The 14,298-nt window shown below is 40.3% G+C and overlaps 1 protein-coding gene across 8 annotated transcripts in view; it reads left to right on the forward strand.

Moving 5' to 3' along the window:
* The window catches only part of CRACDL (CRACD like), a 202,692-nt gene that overhangs the window by 155,698 nt on the left and 32,696 nt on the right, over positions 1–14,298 (forward strand). For 7 of the 8 annotated variants that reach the window (XM_066377593.1, XM_066377589.1, XM_066377590.1 and 4 more), the window contains one exon: positions 9,256–9,424. In XM_066377593.1, coding sequence (XP_066233690.1) covers positions 9,256–9,424 — 169 coding nt within the window. Of the gene's footprint in view, positions 1–3,408; positions 3,454–9,255; positions 9,425–14,298 lie in introns of those variants that run through there. The other variant, XM_066377592.1, reaches the window with a different exon arrangement.

Consider the following 14,298-nt stretch of genomic DNA (forward strand, 5'->3'; position numbering starts at 1 on the left):
GATCTCCATTGCTCTCTGTTTCAAGTCAAAATGCGAGTAGTCATTTTTAAATCTAGTTTAGGGGAAATAGCTTCAATAATATGAAATCCTAGCTGCCAACCATTAGCATCAGTTACTAATTTCATTAAAGACACTATTTCAAATAATCTCAACAGACTTTTCTTATTATTCTCTTTAGATCTACTTTTCCTCTGTTACAATTAAATAGATACCTTCCCCCCCCCCAAAAAAAGATATAAGGTAAGGTTTTATTAAATTAACCCTGAGAAAAACTGAGTTGCATAATTTCTCACATTATGGGACACTGAATTATTACTGATTTTAAACAAAAAAAATAGTTTGAAAAAGTAGTTCATGGCCCTGGCCGGTTGGCTCAGCGGTAGAGCGTCGGCCTGGCATGCGGGGGACCCGGGTTCGATTCCCGGCCAGGGCACATAGGAGAAGCGCCCATTTGCTTCTCCACCCCCCCTCCTTCCTGTCTCTCTCTTCCCCTCCCGCAGCCAAGGTTCCATTGGAGCAAAGATGGCCCGAGCGCTGGGGATGGCTCCTTGGCCTCTGCCCCAGGCGCTAGAGTGGCTCTGGTCGCGGCAGAGCGACGCCCCTGAGGGGCAGAGCATCGCCCCCTGGTGGGCAGAGCGTCCGCCCCTGGTGGGCGTGCCGGGTGGATCCCGGTGGGGCGCATGCGGGAGTCTGTCTGACTGTCTCTCCCCGTTTCCAGCTTCAGAAAAATACAAAAAAAAAAAAAAAAAAAAGAAAGAAAGAAAAAGTAGTTCATTAGCCTGAAACAACCCCCATAAACACTATATGGGTACTTACAGAGGACACCATGAAGAATCAATTTTTAAAAAGAAGAGAGAAACTAAATGTTCTTTTTTCTTTTTCAAATAATAGTGAACTAAATTATTCAGATCAACCTCTTCCCATTTAAAATGTAAAATTCTAGATACGATCATTCTTTTTTGTGTATGTGACAGAGACAGAGAGAGACAGAGAGAGGGACAGATAGAGACAGACATGCAGGAAGGGAGAGAGATGAAAAGCATCAATTCTTTGTTGCGGCACCTTAGTTGTTAATTGATTGCTTTCTCATATGTGCCTTGACTGGGAGCTATAGCAGACCGAGTGACCCCTTGCTCAAGCCAGCAATCTTGGGCTCAAGCTGGTGAGCCTTGCTCAAAGCAGATGAGCCCACACTCAAGCTGGCGACCTTGGGGTTTGGAACCTGGGTCCTCAGCATCCCAGTCCTACACTCTATTGCGCCACCACCTGGTCAGGCTAGATACAATCATTCTTTAAAAATCTTTTTAAAAGTAAGAGTAATGAGACCAGAATTAGAGAAAAATGATAACGCAGAGAAATAAGTGAACATAAAAGCCACTTTTGCCCTCAGCTCATTTAGCAATCTTGGAAGTTTTAAATTTCATTGTCATGCCTTCATGAAATGGAAGGTGAGGGTCATATATCAAAGTACAGACCTGTACAGTATGGGCTGTCTGATGGGAGAATCTCCTTAAAGTAAGTAAGGAGCCTAAGGAACAACACAGTCTGAATGAGTATAAACCAGAGGTCTTCTAAGTGTTTTGTGGATGTACAGCTTCACTTTGTACCAGTTGGATAATTAAGAGAACCTCAAGCATTGAACTTGGCTAATAGTATTTCTAGACTGAATGTGACCCCAATTACCTTGCAGAAGGAACCAGTCTTCTCCAAAGCAAGATGCCTTCCACCTAGACTTCAAATTATTACAGAAAATACTATTTTCAATACTATAACAAACATGTAGTCAGTGATGGCACCATGTCACCATAAATGAGAATCAGCATGTTAAGGGTTGAATTGTGTGCCTCTAAAATTCATATATTGAAGTCCTAACCCCCAGATCATGACTTTATTTGGAAATTGGGTCTTTGCAGATATACCGTATTTCCCCATGTAATAGATGCACCTTAATTTTGGGGCCCGAATTTTTTTTAATTTTTACGATTTTAATTTATTGTGTTTACATAGATTCAAGTGTCCCCCCAAATATATCTCCCCCATTACCATGTTTCCCTCAACACCCCCCTTGCCCCCCTCCCCCAATACCTTCTCCCCTTCCCTCCAGGATTTGCAGTCCTGCTCTCTATAACGCTGTGTTATGTGAATATAATTTCACTAATCTCTTTCCCTTCTCTGATCCCATCTTCTCATCCCCTTTCCCTCTGTCCGCTTTCCCTCTGGTCCCTTTGATCCCGCCTCTTCCTATATTCCACTCCTCAATTCACATTGTTCATTGGATTCCTCAAATAAGTGAGGTCACTTAGCATAATAGTTTCCAGGTCCATCCATATTGTCGCCAAAGGTAAGATTTCCTTCTTTTTCATGGCCCCATAGAATTCCATTGTGTATATTTACCACAGCTTTTTAATCCTCTCGTCCACTGACGGATACTTGGGCTGTTTCCAGATCTTGGCTATTGTAAACAATGCTGCCATAAACATGGGGGTGCATTTCTTCTTTTGAATCAGTGATTTGGTGTTCTTAGGATATATTCCTAAAAGTGGGATATCTGGGTCAAAAGGCTGTTCCATTTTTAATTTTCTGAGGAATCTCCATACTGTTTTCCACAGTGGCTGTACCAGTCTGCATTCCCACCAGCAGTGCAGGAGGGTTCTTTTTTCTCCACATCCTCTCTAGCACTTATTATGTGTTGTTTTGTTAATGAGCGTGGGGCCCGAAATTTTAAAAAAATGTATTACATAAAGTTATTGAACTCAAGTTTTATTCATCATAAAATTCATACAGCTCCTCATCACTATCAAAACTCCCATCCATTAGTGCAGGAGTTGGGAACCTATGGCTTGCGAGCCAGATGTGGCTCTTTTGATGGCTGCATCTGGCTCACAGACAAGTCTTTAATAAAAAAATAATAACATTAAAAATATAAAACATTCTCATGTATTACAATTCATTCATTTCCTACTGCTCATGTTCATGGTTGTAGGTGGCTGGAGCCAATCATAGCTGTCCTCCGGGACAACACCAAATTTTTATTGGATAATGTATAACGTATACGGGTCGTTGTATGGCTCTCACGGAATTACATTTTAAAATATGTGGCGTTCATGGCTATCTCAGCCAAAAAGGTCCCCGACCCCTGCATTAGCATGTCCACATCTGTGTTTGATGACAAATCACTGCCTTCATATATTGCCTCGTCCTCAGTTCCATCTATGGCATTTGAAATGCCATACTTCTTAAATGACTTGACAACAATCTCAATCTTGATATTATCCCAGGATCTTTTCACTTATGTACAAACTTCTCCTATAGTTGGTTTCTTTACTCTTCCTGCTGGTGTCAAACTGTCCCCAGGAGATTTCATTCATTGGTTCCATTCATCTCTCATGGCAGCTTTGAAGGGTTTGTTAATGCTGACATCAAGTGGTTGGAGCTGGGATGTAAAGCCTCCAGGTATGACGGCAAGTTTTGTTTTTTGCTCTGCAGCAATCTTCTTTGTGTTTTCTGTTATGTGTGCCCTGAACTGATCAAGCACTAATAGAACAGGTTTGCATAAGAGCCCACCTGGTCTCCAAACTTTCTCAAACCAGATCTTCATCCCATCCTGATCCATCCAAACCTTGTCATGAACATGGACAATCACTCCTCGAGGAATGTCTTCTTTTTGGCATTGTTTTGCGTTTGAAAATCAGCATAGGAGGCAGGTTGGTTCCGTGGGCACAACAAGCTAGAACAACTGTATCATGGCTCTTTTCATGTCCACTTGTCTTCACAGTTACAGTTTTCACCCCCTTCTTATCAACAGCTCTGTTACTTGGGACATCAAATTGAAGGGGGACTTTGTCCATATTTGCAATATGTTCCAACTCAAACTGATGTGTCTTCTAACATTGAATGACAAAACAATGAAATTCAAGGACCTTCTGCTCATAGCTTTCAGGCATCTTTTGGGCAAGTCTGGTGCGTGTACACATGCTTAGTCCATTCTGTTTCATGAGCCTGAAGCACTAATTGTGTCCTCCTTTGAAATCAATAACTTCTTTTTTTATCAGAAATTCTTCTTGCCTCGTGTTGAACCATCTTTGTAGACACGGGAATTCAAATTGTCCTTTGCTCCCCAATCGTATCTTCAATTCCCTCTCTAAATAAGGCTGACTTGCCCCTCCTGGCCTTTTTCTGCCATAGCGTTTTCAGTAGGGTTTCTTTTTCTCGTAGCCAGTTTTGGATTGATTTCTCAGTTGGAGGAAGGCCAAACTTATGTTCAGAAGTACTATTTCCATTCACTTTTACAAACTGGATCACTTTTAATTTGAATTCAGCACTATATGAAAATCTTTTCTGAGTCATTTCTGGGCAGAACATGGCAAAACATAACCTACCAGTAATAAGTGCAAAACAGTGAGCACAAAGACAACAAGTGGGAAAAAGCAGGAAATGCAAGTGAAAAAATCTACAACTATGAGTGCAAAAACAAGCATGAAAAAGCGGGAAACGCAAATTTAAAAATCTACAACCACTATATAAGATGCACTCAGTTTTTAGACCCCAAATTTTTTTTAAAAGGGTGTGTCTTATACATGGGGAAATATAGTAGATAGGTAAGATGGGGTCATATTGGAGTAGAACAGGCTCCTAAACTAATGTAGCTAATGTCTTTATAGAAAGGGGAAATTTGGACATAGACATACACACAAGAATTCCATCGGAAGATGAAGTCGGAGGTGATGGTGATGCATCTACAAGCCAAAGAGTGCCAAAGATGGCCAGCAAACCACCAAAAATTAGTGGGGAGACATGAAATTGATTTCTCGGTCACAGCCCCCCCCCCCCTTTTTTTTTTACTTTTTAAAGAGTTTTTCTGAAGTGAGAAGCAGGGAGGCAGAGAGACAGACTCCCGCATGCACCCAACTGGGATCCACCCAGCATGCCCACTAGGAGGCGATGTTCTGCCCATCTGGGGCATTGCTCGGTTGCAACCAGAGCCATTCTAGTGCCTGAGGCAGAGGCCATGGAGCCATCCTCAGCTCCCGGACCAATTTTTGCTCCAATGGAGCCTTAGCTACAGGTGAGGAAGAGAGAGAGAGAGAAAGGAGAGGTGGAAAGGGTGGAGAAGCAGATGGGCACTTCTCCTGTGTGCCTTGGCCAGGAATTGAACCCGGAACTTCCACATGCTAGGCTGATGCTCTACCACTGAGCAAACCAGCCAGGGCTCCATCACAGCCCTTTGAAGGAACTAACCTTGACAAAGACACCTTGATTTCAGACTTCTAGAACTATGAGACAATAACAATTCTGTTGTTTAAGCCCTCAGTTTGTGGTACTTCATTATGGCAACCCTGTCAAACTAACACACAGCAAAAATAAGAGAAATGGATATACAAAAGCATAGTGTGTTACAAAGCAATTGCACATACTATGGTTGAAAATAATAAATAAAGTTTTAAAATTCCTTGAAGGAATGGGTAGCTATAAAAAGTGTCACAGCACCCAGCTGGTGCTATAGGCATGAGAAAGAAAGAAAAAGGATCCACGTGGAGAAAAAAAATAAAACTGTCCTTGATTGCAGGTGACATGTATATATGAAATATCAAAAAAGTACCTAAAATTCTTAAGCAAGTTTAGAAAATTTGCACTATATAAGGTCAATATTAAAAAGTCAATTGTATTTTTATATATAGCAGTGAACAGTTAGAAACTGAAATTTTAACAAGAGCCATTTATAGTAAATAGTACCAATAAAAGGAATACTTAGGTATATATCTAATGAAATATATATAGGATCTGCATACTGAAAAATGAAAAATATTGTTTGAAGAAATGAACCAAGATCTATATATGTGGAGACATACTATGTGTTATGGACTGAATGTGTCCCTCCAACATTCATAGGTTAAAATCCTTACCCCCTAATGTGGTGGTATTTGGTGGGGGGCTCTGGGAGGTAATTAAGTCTTGAAGGTAGAGCCCTCGTGATGGAACTGGTGCCTTACTAAGGAGAGGCCACAGAGCTACTGGCTTTCTTCCTGCCATGTGAGGACACAACAAGAGGTGGACAGTCAGCAGCCCAGAAGAGAGCCCTCAGCAGAACTGCCGTGCTGGTAGACTTGTTTTTATTGGCATATCAGTAATTACAGTGAGTATCAGTAAACTAATTATATTAATTGTTCCACTTAGACGTTCAAGATGTTTCTAAAATGAATTCTCTTAAACATAAGGATTCAGAAAAGTTGAAGTTAAAAGAATAGAAAAACATGCACCTTGTAAACACTGGGCAAAAAGAAGCTGGTGTAGTTGTGTTAGTAATGGTCAAAATAGATTTAAGGCACAAAATGCTACGAAAATGAGAGGGCATTTCACAAAAGGTTCAGTTTTGGAGTCAGATGATAATTTTACCTTTCTATGCCCCAACATAATGTCAGAAGTTACAGAATAACAATGACAGTTAAATAAAGTCTATAATCAGAGTGGATTATACTTTGTACACCTGCATCAGTAACTGACAGACAGCTGTATTAAAAATTAAAGATATAAAGAATTTAGACAACACAATTAAAAAGGCTTTGTCCTATTTAACATATATAAAACATTGAAGAAGTACCTCATTTTTCAGCAGTTTTGGAACATTTACAGAGTTATGCAAGTCTCAACAACTTTGAACAGATTAGAACCATACAGAGTGTATTCTCTGACCATAATACAGTTAAGCTAGAAATCAAAACAGATAAATTCCTAAGTGCTTAGAAATTGCCTACAATTAATTAAATTGCCTAAAAATCAACAAGCTAAGTATTCATCTCACAAAGTTTAAAAAGACACAAAGTAAACCTTAAGAAAGTAGAAGGAAGGAAAGAAAAAAGCTAGGAACAGAAATTAATACACAAAAATAAACATTTAGTAAAGAGAATTAACAAAGCAAAATGTTTTTTAAAGCAAATAAACACAACAAACTTCTGATGCAGTTGATGAAGGAAAAAGAGGAGGCAGATATAATGTTTTTAATTTGTCCCTCTTTACTCCCATCTCCCACCCCTAACCCCGGGTAACCACTTCACTTTTATCTATGTCCATGAGCCTCAGTTTTATATACCACCTATGTGTGAAATCATACAGTTCTTAGCTTTTCTGATTTACTTATTTCATTCAGTATAATGTTCTCAAGGTCCATCCATATTGTTGTAAATGGCACTATGTCATCATTTCTTATGTGTTGTGGTCCAGCCACAACAAGTATTAATATATACCGGGGTCCTGAACGGGAAAGGGTATGGAATTGAAATAAATGATAGACAGGGACTTAAAGATGTATATATTGTCTGTGTGTGTGTGTATATATATATATATATATATATATACACACACACATACAGATGGGTTCAGGAGGACGCCACGGCAAACAGTCTCTACTGTTTCTGAACCGTAACGTTCGTGCTCCCAGAGGCACATCCACTTTTATTCATAGAAAAAAATGTGGTCCATCAGCAATTCAATTAAGTTTCCAAGACAACTCAAAGACAACCCCCACCATACCATCCAAATCTACTTTACACTAATAAGAAACTAGCTTCTAGCCTCCTCCAGAGAACATGGGTGGGACAAATGAGTATCAGGTGTAGCTCTTTGTTAACTAGGCAAATGAGGTGGGGTTTGGGCCCAGCACCTCTGTCCAGATTGCAAAAATACCCTGTTTATTTATTTGGTCCCCAACACTTATGGCTGAGTAGTATTCCATTGTATATATGTACCACGTCTTCTTTTTCCAATCCCTTATCGAGGGACACTTTGGTTGTTTCCATGTCTTGGCCACTGTGAATAATGCTGCGATGAACATGGAAATGCATGTATCTTTGCAGAAATATGTGATTAACATCAAGGTTGAGAAAGAGAACTTTATTGCACATAGTGTGGGTGCTTAAACAATAAGAGGATTTTATTAATAGCTACTATATGCTAATATTTGAAAATTGTAAAAAGTAATTGTCAAATTCCTAGGAAAATGTAACTTAATAAAACAGATTAAAGAAGTAGAAAACCTGAATAGTCCCTATCACTATTAAAGAAGTTGAACTGAAAAGTCTAGCCAGTGAATCAATGTAACACAAATAGGCCCCTAATGGTTGGCTGATGGCCATTGCAGGTCAGACAACAGTGTTCAGCTGTGTGACTCGGTCTGTGGGTCACTCTCACCCACACCCACTAAACCAGCAGCAGCATCTTCTACTAAAGGGCAGCGAGGCTGCATGTTTGTTCAGACCTGCAGTGATGCATGCCTATTTGTCAACTAGGCAAAGACCAGATAGTGACCTGGCAAATACAGAAAACTCGTAAGAGTCTTTCTAAATAATAGATTGTCTGTGAGAACCACCAGTTAACAACATAATCATTTTGTGATCATAAAGGTAAGGAGGAAACTTACATAAGACATTAAGGAGATTTGGCTATAGAACTAAATTCCCTTTGGGCAGGGATTTGCTCTACCTCAGGTACTATAGGAACTCCTACTAGAATAATCCTAGATAATTCTCCAAATTAGGGCAAGATCATGTATACTTCCTAAGGGGGCATTAATATAAATAAAATATAACAATTCCATTTGTTTGTTTAAAGAATTCAGCTTATAGACTTTACTTATAAAACTAGTAAATTGTTTTAGCAGATTCTCAGGATGTATTAGACAGCATCCTGGTTATCTGCAATGTTGCATCCTTCTATTGTTGGTTCTCATAAAAATCCGGAAGGAAGGCTAGGAACTCCATGTAGCTGCTAACATGAAATCCCAGGATCCTGGATATGACAGAATTTGTGGGTCCTGTTTACAACTGTTGTGAATTCTAACAACCAGGAAGGCTTTCTCTGACTCTGTCTGTCCATGCTAAGTGAAGCTCTTAAGATTATTTTGAACAATAATTTTAATTATGACATGATGTATGCCTCATCTAGACTTTTTCCTTCAGAGGTTATATATTTCAGAGATTAAAACTTGATTTCAAGTGAGAGAAAAGTAGCTCATGCTTTGATTCTGTGATCATGCTCCAGAGCTTTCTTGGCTCTTTTATTAGATGTCCAAAATAACAGAAATCAAGATCTCTTTCCAGGTGTGCAAAAATGGGGTGCTATGCACTTTATGTACTTCTGCATAGGAGAAGGACTGTTGAGGAATGAATAATTCGACACATGCACAGAAATCTTGCTTTCCTGCCTTCTCATGCCTGTCTCACACAGGCTTGGTCCGCAATCACATGCATTTCTTCTGCACAGGAAAGAAAAAATCCAAATTCAAAACGTTTAAGAGGTTCTTTGGGAAGAAGAAGAGAAAAGAATCACCCTCCTCCACAGGAAGTAGCACCTGGAAACAAAGTCAGGAGAAGAGTGAGGTCATTACCATCGAGTCAGGGCCTGTAGGCTATGACTCAGAGGATGAGCTCGAGTAAGTTGCTTTTCTTTTTTATTTAAATTTATTTATTTTTATTTAGACAATTAAATTTAACAGGGTGACATTGTTCAACCAGAGTACATAGATTTAGAGAAAACATCTCCACATCATTTGGACAGTCGATTATGCTGTATACCCATCACCCAAAGTCAAATCCTCTGTCACCCCGTATTTGTTTCTCTTTATGTCCCTCCCCTCCCCCACCCCTTTTCTCTCCTCTATTCCCCTCCCTTGGTAACCACCACACTCTTATCCATGTCCATGAGTCTCAATTTTGTGTCCCACCTCTGTATGGAATCATACAGTTCTTAGCTTTTTCTGATTTACTTATTTCACTCAGTATAATGTTATCAGGGTCAATCTGTAAGTTCTTTTCACATCCTTCAGGAGGGGGCACGAGAGGGCCTGACTGCTGTGTGTCGTTGTCATGGTAACTTGCTGGATTTCTGAGCCTACTTTCTTCCTAGGTAATTCCATGGCAGATTCTCCTGCAGGGGTTCTGCTTCCTGTCTTTTCATACATGGAGAAAGTGGGGGGAAATTATTAAGTACCTGCTGTATGCCAGGTGCTGCATATACCATATTTCCTCATGCATAAGACGTACTTTTTTCGAAAAATTTGGGGTCTAAAAATTGTGTGCGTTTTATACAGTGGGTGTAGATTTTTTTACTTGCATTTCTCACTTTTTCACAATTGTTTTTGTGCTCGTTGAAGACAGTGCTTCGTCATCAGACACAGATGAGGACAAACTAATGGATGGGAGTTTTTTGTTTGTTTGTTTGTTTTGTATTTTTTCAAAGTTAGAAGTGGGGAGGCAGTCAGACAGACTCCCGCATGCAACCAACCAGGATCCACCCGGCATGCCCACTAGGGGGGATGCTCTACCCATCTGGGGCGTTGCTCCATTGTGGCTGGAGCCACACTTGTGGCTCACCTGAGGCGGAGGCCATGGAGCTGTCCTCAGTGCCTGAGTCAACTTTGCTCCAATTGAGCCTTGGCTGCGGGAGGGGAAGACAGAGATAGAGAGGAGGGAGAGGAGGAAGGATGGAGAATCAGATGGGTGCTTCTGTGTGCCCTAGCTGGGAATCAAACCTGGGACTTCTACACACTGGGCCGACGCTTCTACTGCTGAGCCAACCAGCCAGGGCCTGGATGGGAGTTTTGACAGTGATGAGGAGTTGTATGAATTTTATGATGAATAAAACTTGAGTTCAATAACTTATGTAATACTTTTTTTTTTCAAATTTCAGGCCCCAAAATTAAGGTATGTCTTATACATGGGGAATATGGTATTAAAATTCTATAATAGCTGTGGGACAGGAGGTAGGCTATACCATTTTATAAATGAGCAAACCAAGCTTTAGTGACATTTTGGAGAACTTGCCCAGTATCCTACAGCTGAAGGTGGCAAGATGTAAACCCTGACTTAATTTAACCAAAAATCTTTGGAGGACCTAGATATTATATCATAAAACACATTTCTTTAAACTTGAACTTTGAGTAATCTAATAAGAACATTTTCAAAGGAAAATAGAGGGAAACAGAGACAAAAGGAAGGGAAAGGCTTTTTGCTCATCAAAAAACATTGTTAGGAAGCCCTGACTTAATAAGTATGAAAATTTGGGGAAGTATACTTGTTTTTATAACTTATATTTCACCAAAATATACGGTATACAAAATATACAATTACTCCAGTAGTTATATCTGTGAGTAAAAAGAAAAAAACCCCTAGATTTGGTGGCATGCCAACTTTTACGTTTCCTTTTAAACAACATTGGCCCTTAATTTGAAGATAAAACTCTTCAGAAGCATAATAGGCCTTGGGGTTGGGGAATAGGCCATGCTAAGATGGGGTCAGTGGCATCAGCCTCCTAGGGATGGTGTCCTGCTGCTGCCTTTTTCCTGTTCACCAGTCTCCTCGTGGTTTTTAATGGACCAGAAATTACACTGACCACTTGATGGCACCAAATGACTGAAGATGAAAGATTTTTTTCTTTCAGGTTTTTTGTTTGCTTTCTCCGTGGTAACAGAGGCACGACTCCCACACTGCCCCTGGTGAAGCACGGAGAGGATGAACTGAACTCAGATGGTTTTAGGTGGTGTGCTCCAAATTCCTGGGGGAAGACATTAGCATGCTAGCATTGCTAATTATTAAACGCCTTTACTGGACCAACCCCAGGGAAACCATAGCACTCACACCACTCGCCCCTCTTGACTAGAACATATGATTCTGGTGCTGGGAAGACAGGCCTCGGAGTGGTCCTCCAACCACAGAACAGGAGCCTTGCAGGAGAGGAGAACTGTCACCGGAGGCCCTGGGGAGGTCGGGACCATGTCCTCCTCATCCTTATATTTCTCAATTACTGCAATAGTTGCTGGGTCAATGCTAGAAAAGGGTCAGGGGTGGAGTGTGACGAGGCTCTATATGTGCAAGTGCATGTTTAGAGAGAAGCATGGAGGACATGCAAGGTCTTAAAGGTGCTTTTTAGCCATGTAATAATCTGTGTGTCTTCTAGACTCTGCAGCAACTTCTCATCTATCCCTGTGGCCAGGAGAGGTCCATCTGCCAGGACACAGTAGTTCTGGAAAAGCCTGTGGGACTCCACGGATTTGAAAGTTGACACTTATTTATTGTGTGTGGTTATGCCTTTTAAATCTCCATCCATAGCAACCCCCTGGCCCCTTTGTTTCACGTCCCTGATCTGCTGAAAGAGCAGGGCCAGTAGTTCTGCAGAAATTCCCGCATTCTGGCTTTGCTTTCCCTTGCCAGGACTGAACTCACTCCTCTATTCTCTGAATGGCTTATAAAGTGTCAGATGGATCTAAATACTTAATGAAATTGTGGTTCAAGACGGTACTGGATACTTACTATCATTTCACATCACAGGACACATACATACTTTCTGGATGGCCCACTTCTAGTGACTCTCAGACTGAGCAGTGGGTTCAGAGGATCTCAGTGTGATACCACTCTTCACCTAATGGTATTAACACCCATGAATGGTCATTGCCTAGGTCCATTATTTCATGGCAAAGTGGTGGTTTTTCTAATTGTATTATTTATTCTGCTTGTGCTAATCAGAATCCTTTGATGAAGATCTTTCCTTCATCAACTCCTTGGTGGCTGTCAAATACAGTTTGTATGGGAAGGGCCAGATAATGCGTAGATAGTGATTCTTCTATTGACCCACCTTCAAAATGATGGCCTGCTCACAGAGCAACTTGTAATACTGGCCAATGAATTATGTTTTTTCTTAAATATCATTATTAAGGCATTAATTTTTACATATTTGATTTGCTTTAGCCCATGAAAACCTTTAATCTTCTTTATGTTCATATTGTCTCATGTTATGCCATTGGGAGTCACTTCAAATTAGCTCCTGGGTTCATTTAACATGACCCCGTTTCTCTGTAAAAGCTTTTTTGCTTTCTTGCACAATAAGAAATCTCAGGCTTACTTTGCACATTTCCTGCCCTAGATCTGTAATCAGCCATTTATTCACAGTGTTCTAGTTCTTTTTAGTGTGAAATAGTTTTAGGAAACCACCAGCTGGCTGCCAGGGGTGATGATTGCTAGGTGGTTGGCTGTCATTGCTTCTAGACCTTTCCAGTACATATAGCTAGGAAAGATGCTTTATTTTTTAAGAGACAAATCATTAATTTACTGATATTTCTAGTTTAAATTTAATAAAATTTTGACTTTCTTGATTCTTTATTTGAATTTATTTTTCTCTTATACTGGATATCTTGGTTCCTAATGATATTAACAAAATTATTTATTTTCTTCATCATATAATATACTTATAATAATTTTGTTACCTCATTTTCCACACAGAGGTTACATACTATAAAGATTGTTCTACACAGTTTTTAAATCAGTATTGCTACTAATAAGACTACCAAATGCAATTTGATATCTTTGTGGTTTTTGTTCTCAGAATTTGTCCTATTACAGATGCAGTGTCAAAAGTCACTTGGTTGTGGAGTTAAAGTCAATTGAAATCATTTTTCCTGTGTGTTTATGCCAACAACTTGATATAAAATTTGGCTTGTTTCTGGTTTTACAGTTTTAGAGATTGGTGTGTGTGTGTGTGTGTGAGAGAGAGAGAAACAGAGACAGAGACAGAGAGAAGGACAGATAGGGACAGACAGACAGGAGGGGAGAGAGATGAAAGCATCAATTCTTCGTTTTGGCTTCTTAGTTGTTCATTGATTGCTTTTTCATATGTGCCTTGATGGGGGCGGGGGCTGCAGCAGAGCGAGTGAGCCCTTGCTGAAGCCAGCGACCTTGGGCTCAAGCCAGCGACCTTGGGCTTCAAGCCAGCAACCTTTGGGCTCAAGCCAGTGACCATGGGGTCATGTCTACGATCCCATGCTCAGGCCAGCAACCCCAAGCTCAAGCTGGTGAGCTGGCACTCAAGCTGGGTGAACCTGCACTCAAGCCAGTAACCTCAAGGTTTCGAACTTGGGTCCTCTGTGTCCCAGTCTGACCCTCTATCCACTGCGCTACCCACTGCCTGGTCAGGCTAGAGATTGTTTTATTTCCTTTTGTGTTTGATTTTGTCTTTTAAACATCATAAATTGTTTACATAGTTTCAAAGGCAAAATTGTAACTGTACGTGCTTTGGCACCCTGTCTTCCATCTTGTTCTGTCCTACCCCCAAAGAAAACAATTTTTGTTAATTTGTTACTTATCCTTCTATTTTTAAAAATCTAAGCAAATACACACATAGGTTCACATATATTAATACTTCCTTTCCCACACTGAGCTAACACAGTGTAAGTGTTGTTCTGCATTCTGCTTTTTATTTTTTACTTAGTATCGTCTGGTGCTGCTCATGTACAGTTTATAGAGATCCTCCTCACCT

The sequence above is a fragment of the Saccopteryx leptura genome, chromosome 3 (assembly GCF_036850995.1).
Source record: "Saccopteryx leptura isolate mSacLep1 chromosome 3, mSacLep1_pri_phased_curated, whole genome shotgun sequence".
Classification (NCBI taxonomy): domain Eukaryota; kingdom Metazoa; phylum Chordata; class Mammalia; order Chiroptera; family Emballonuridae; genus Saccopteryx; species Saccopteryx leptura.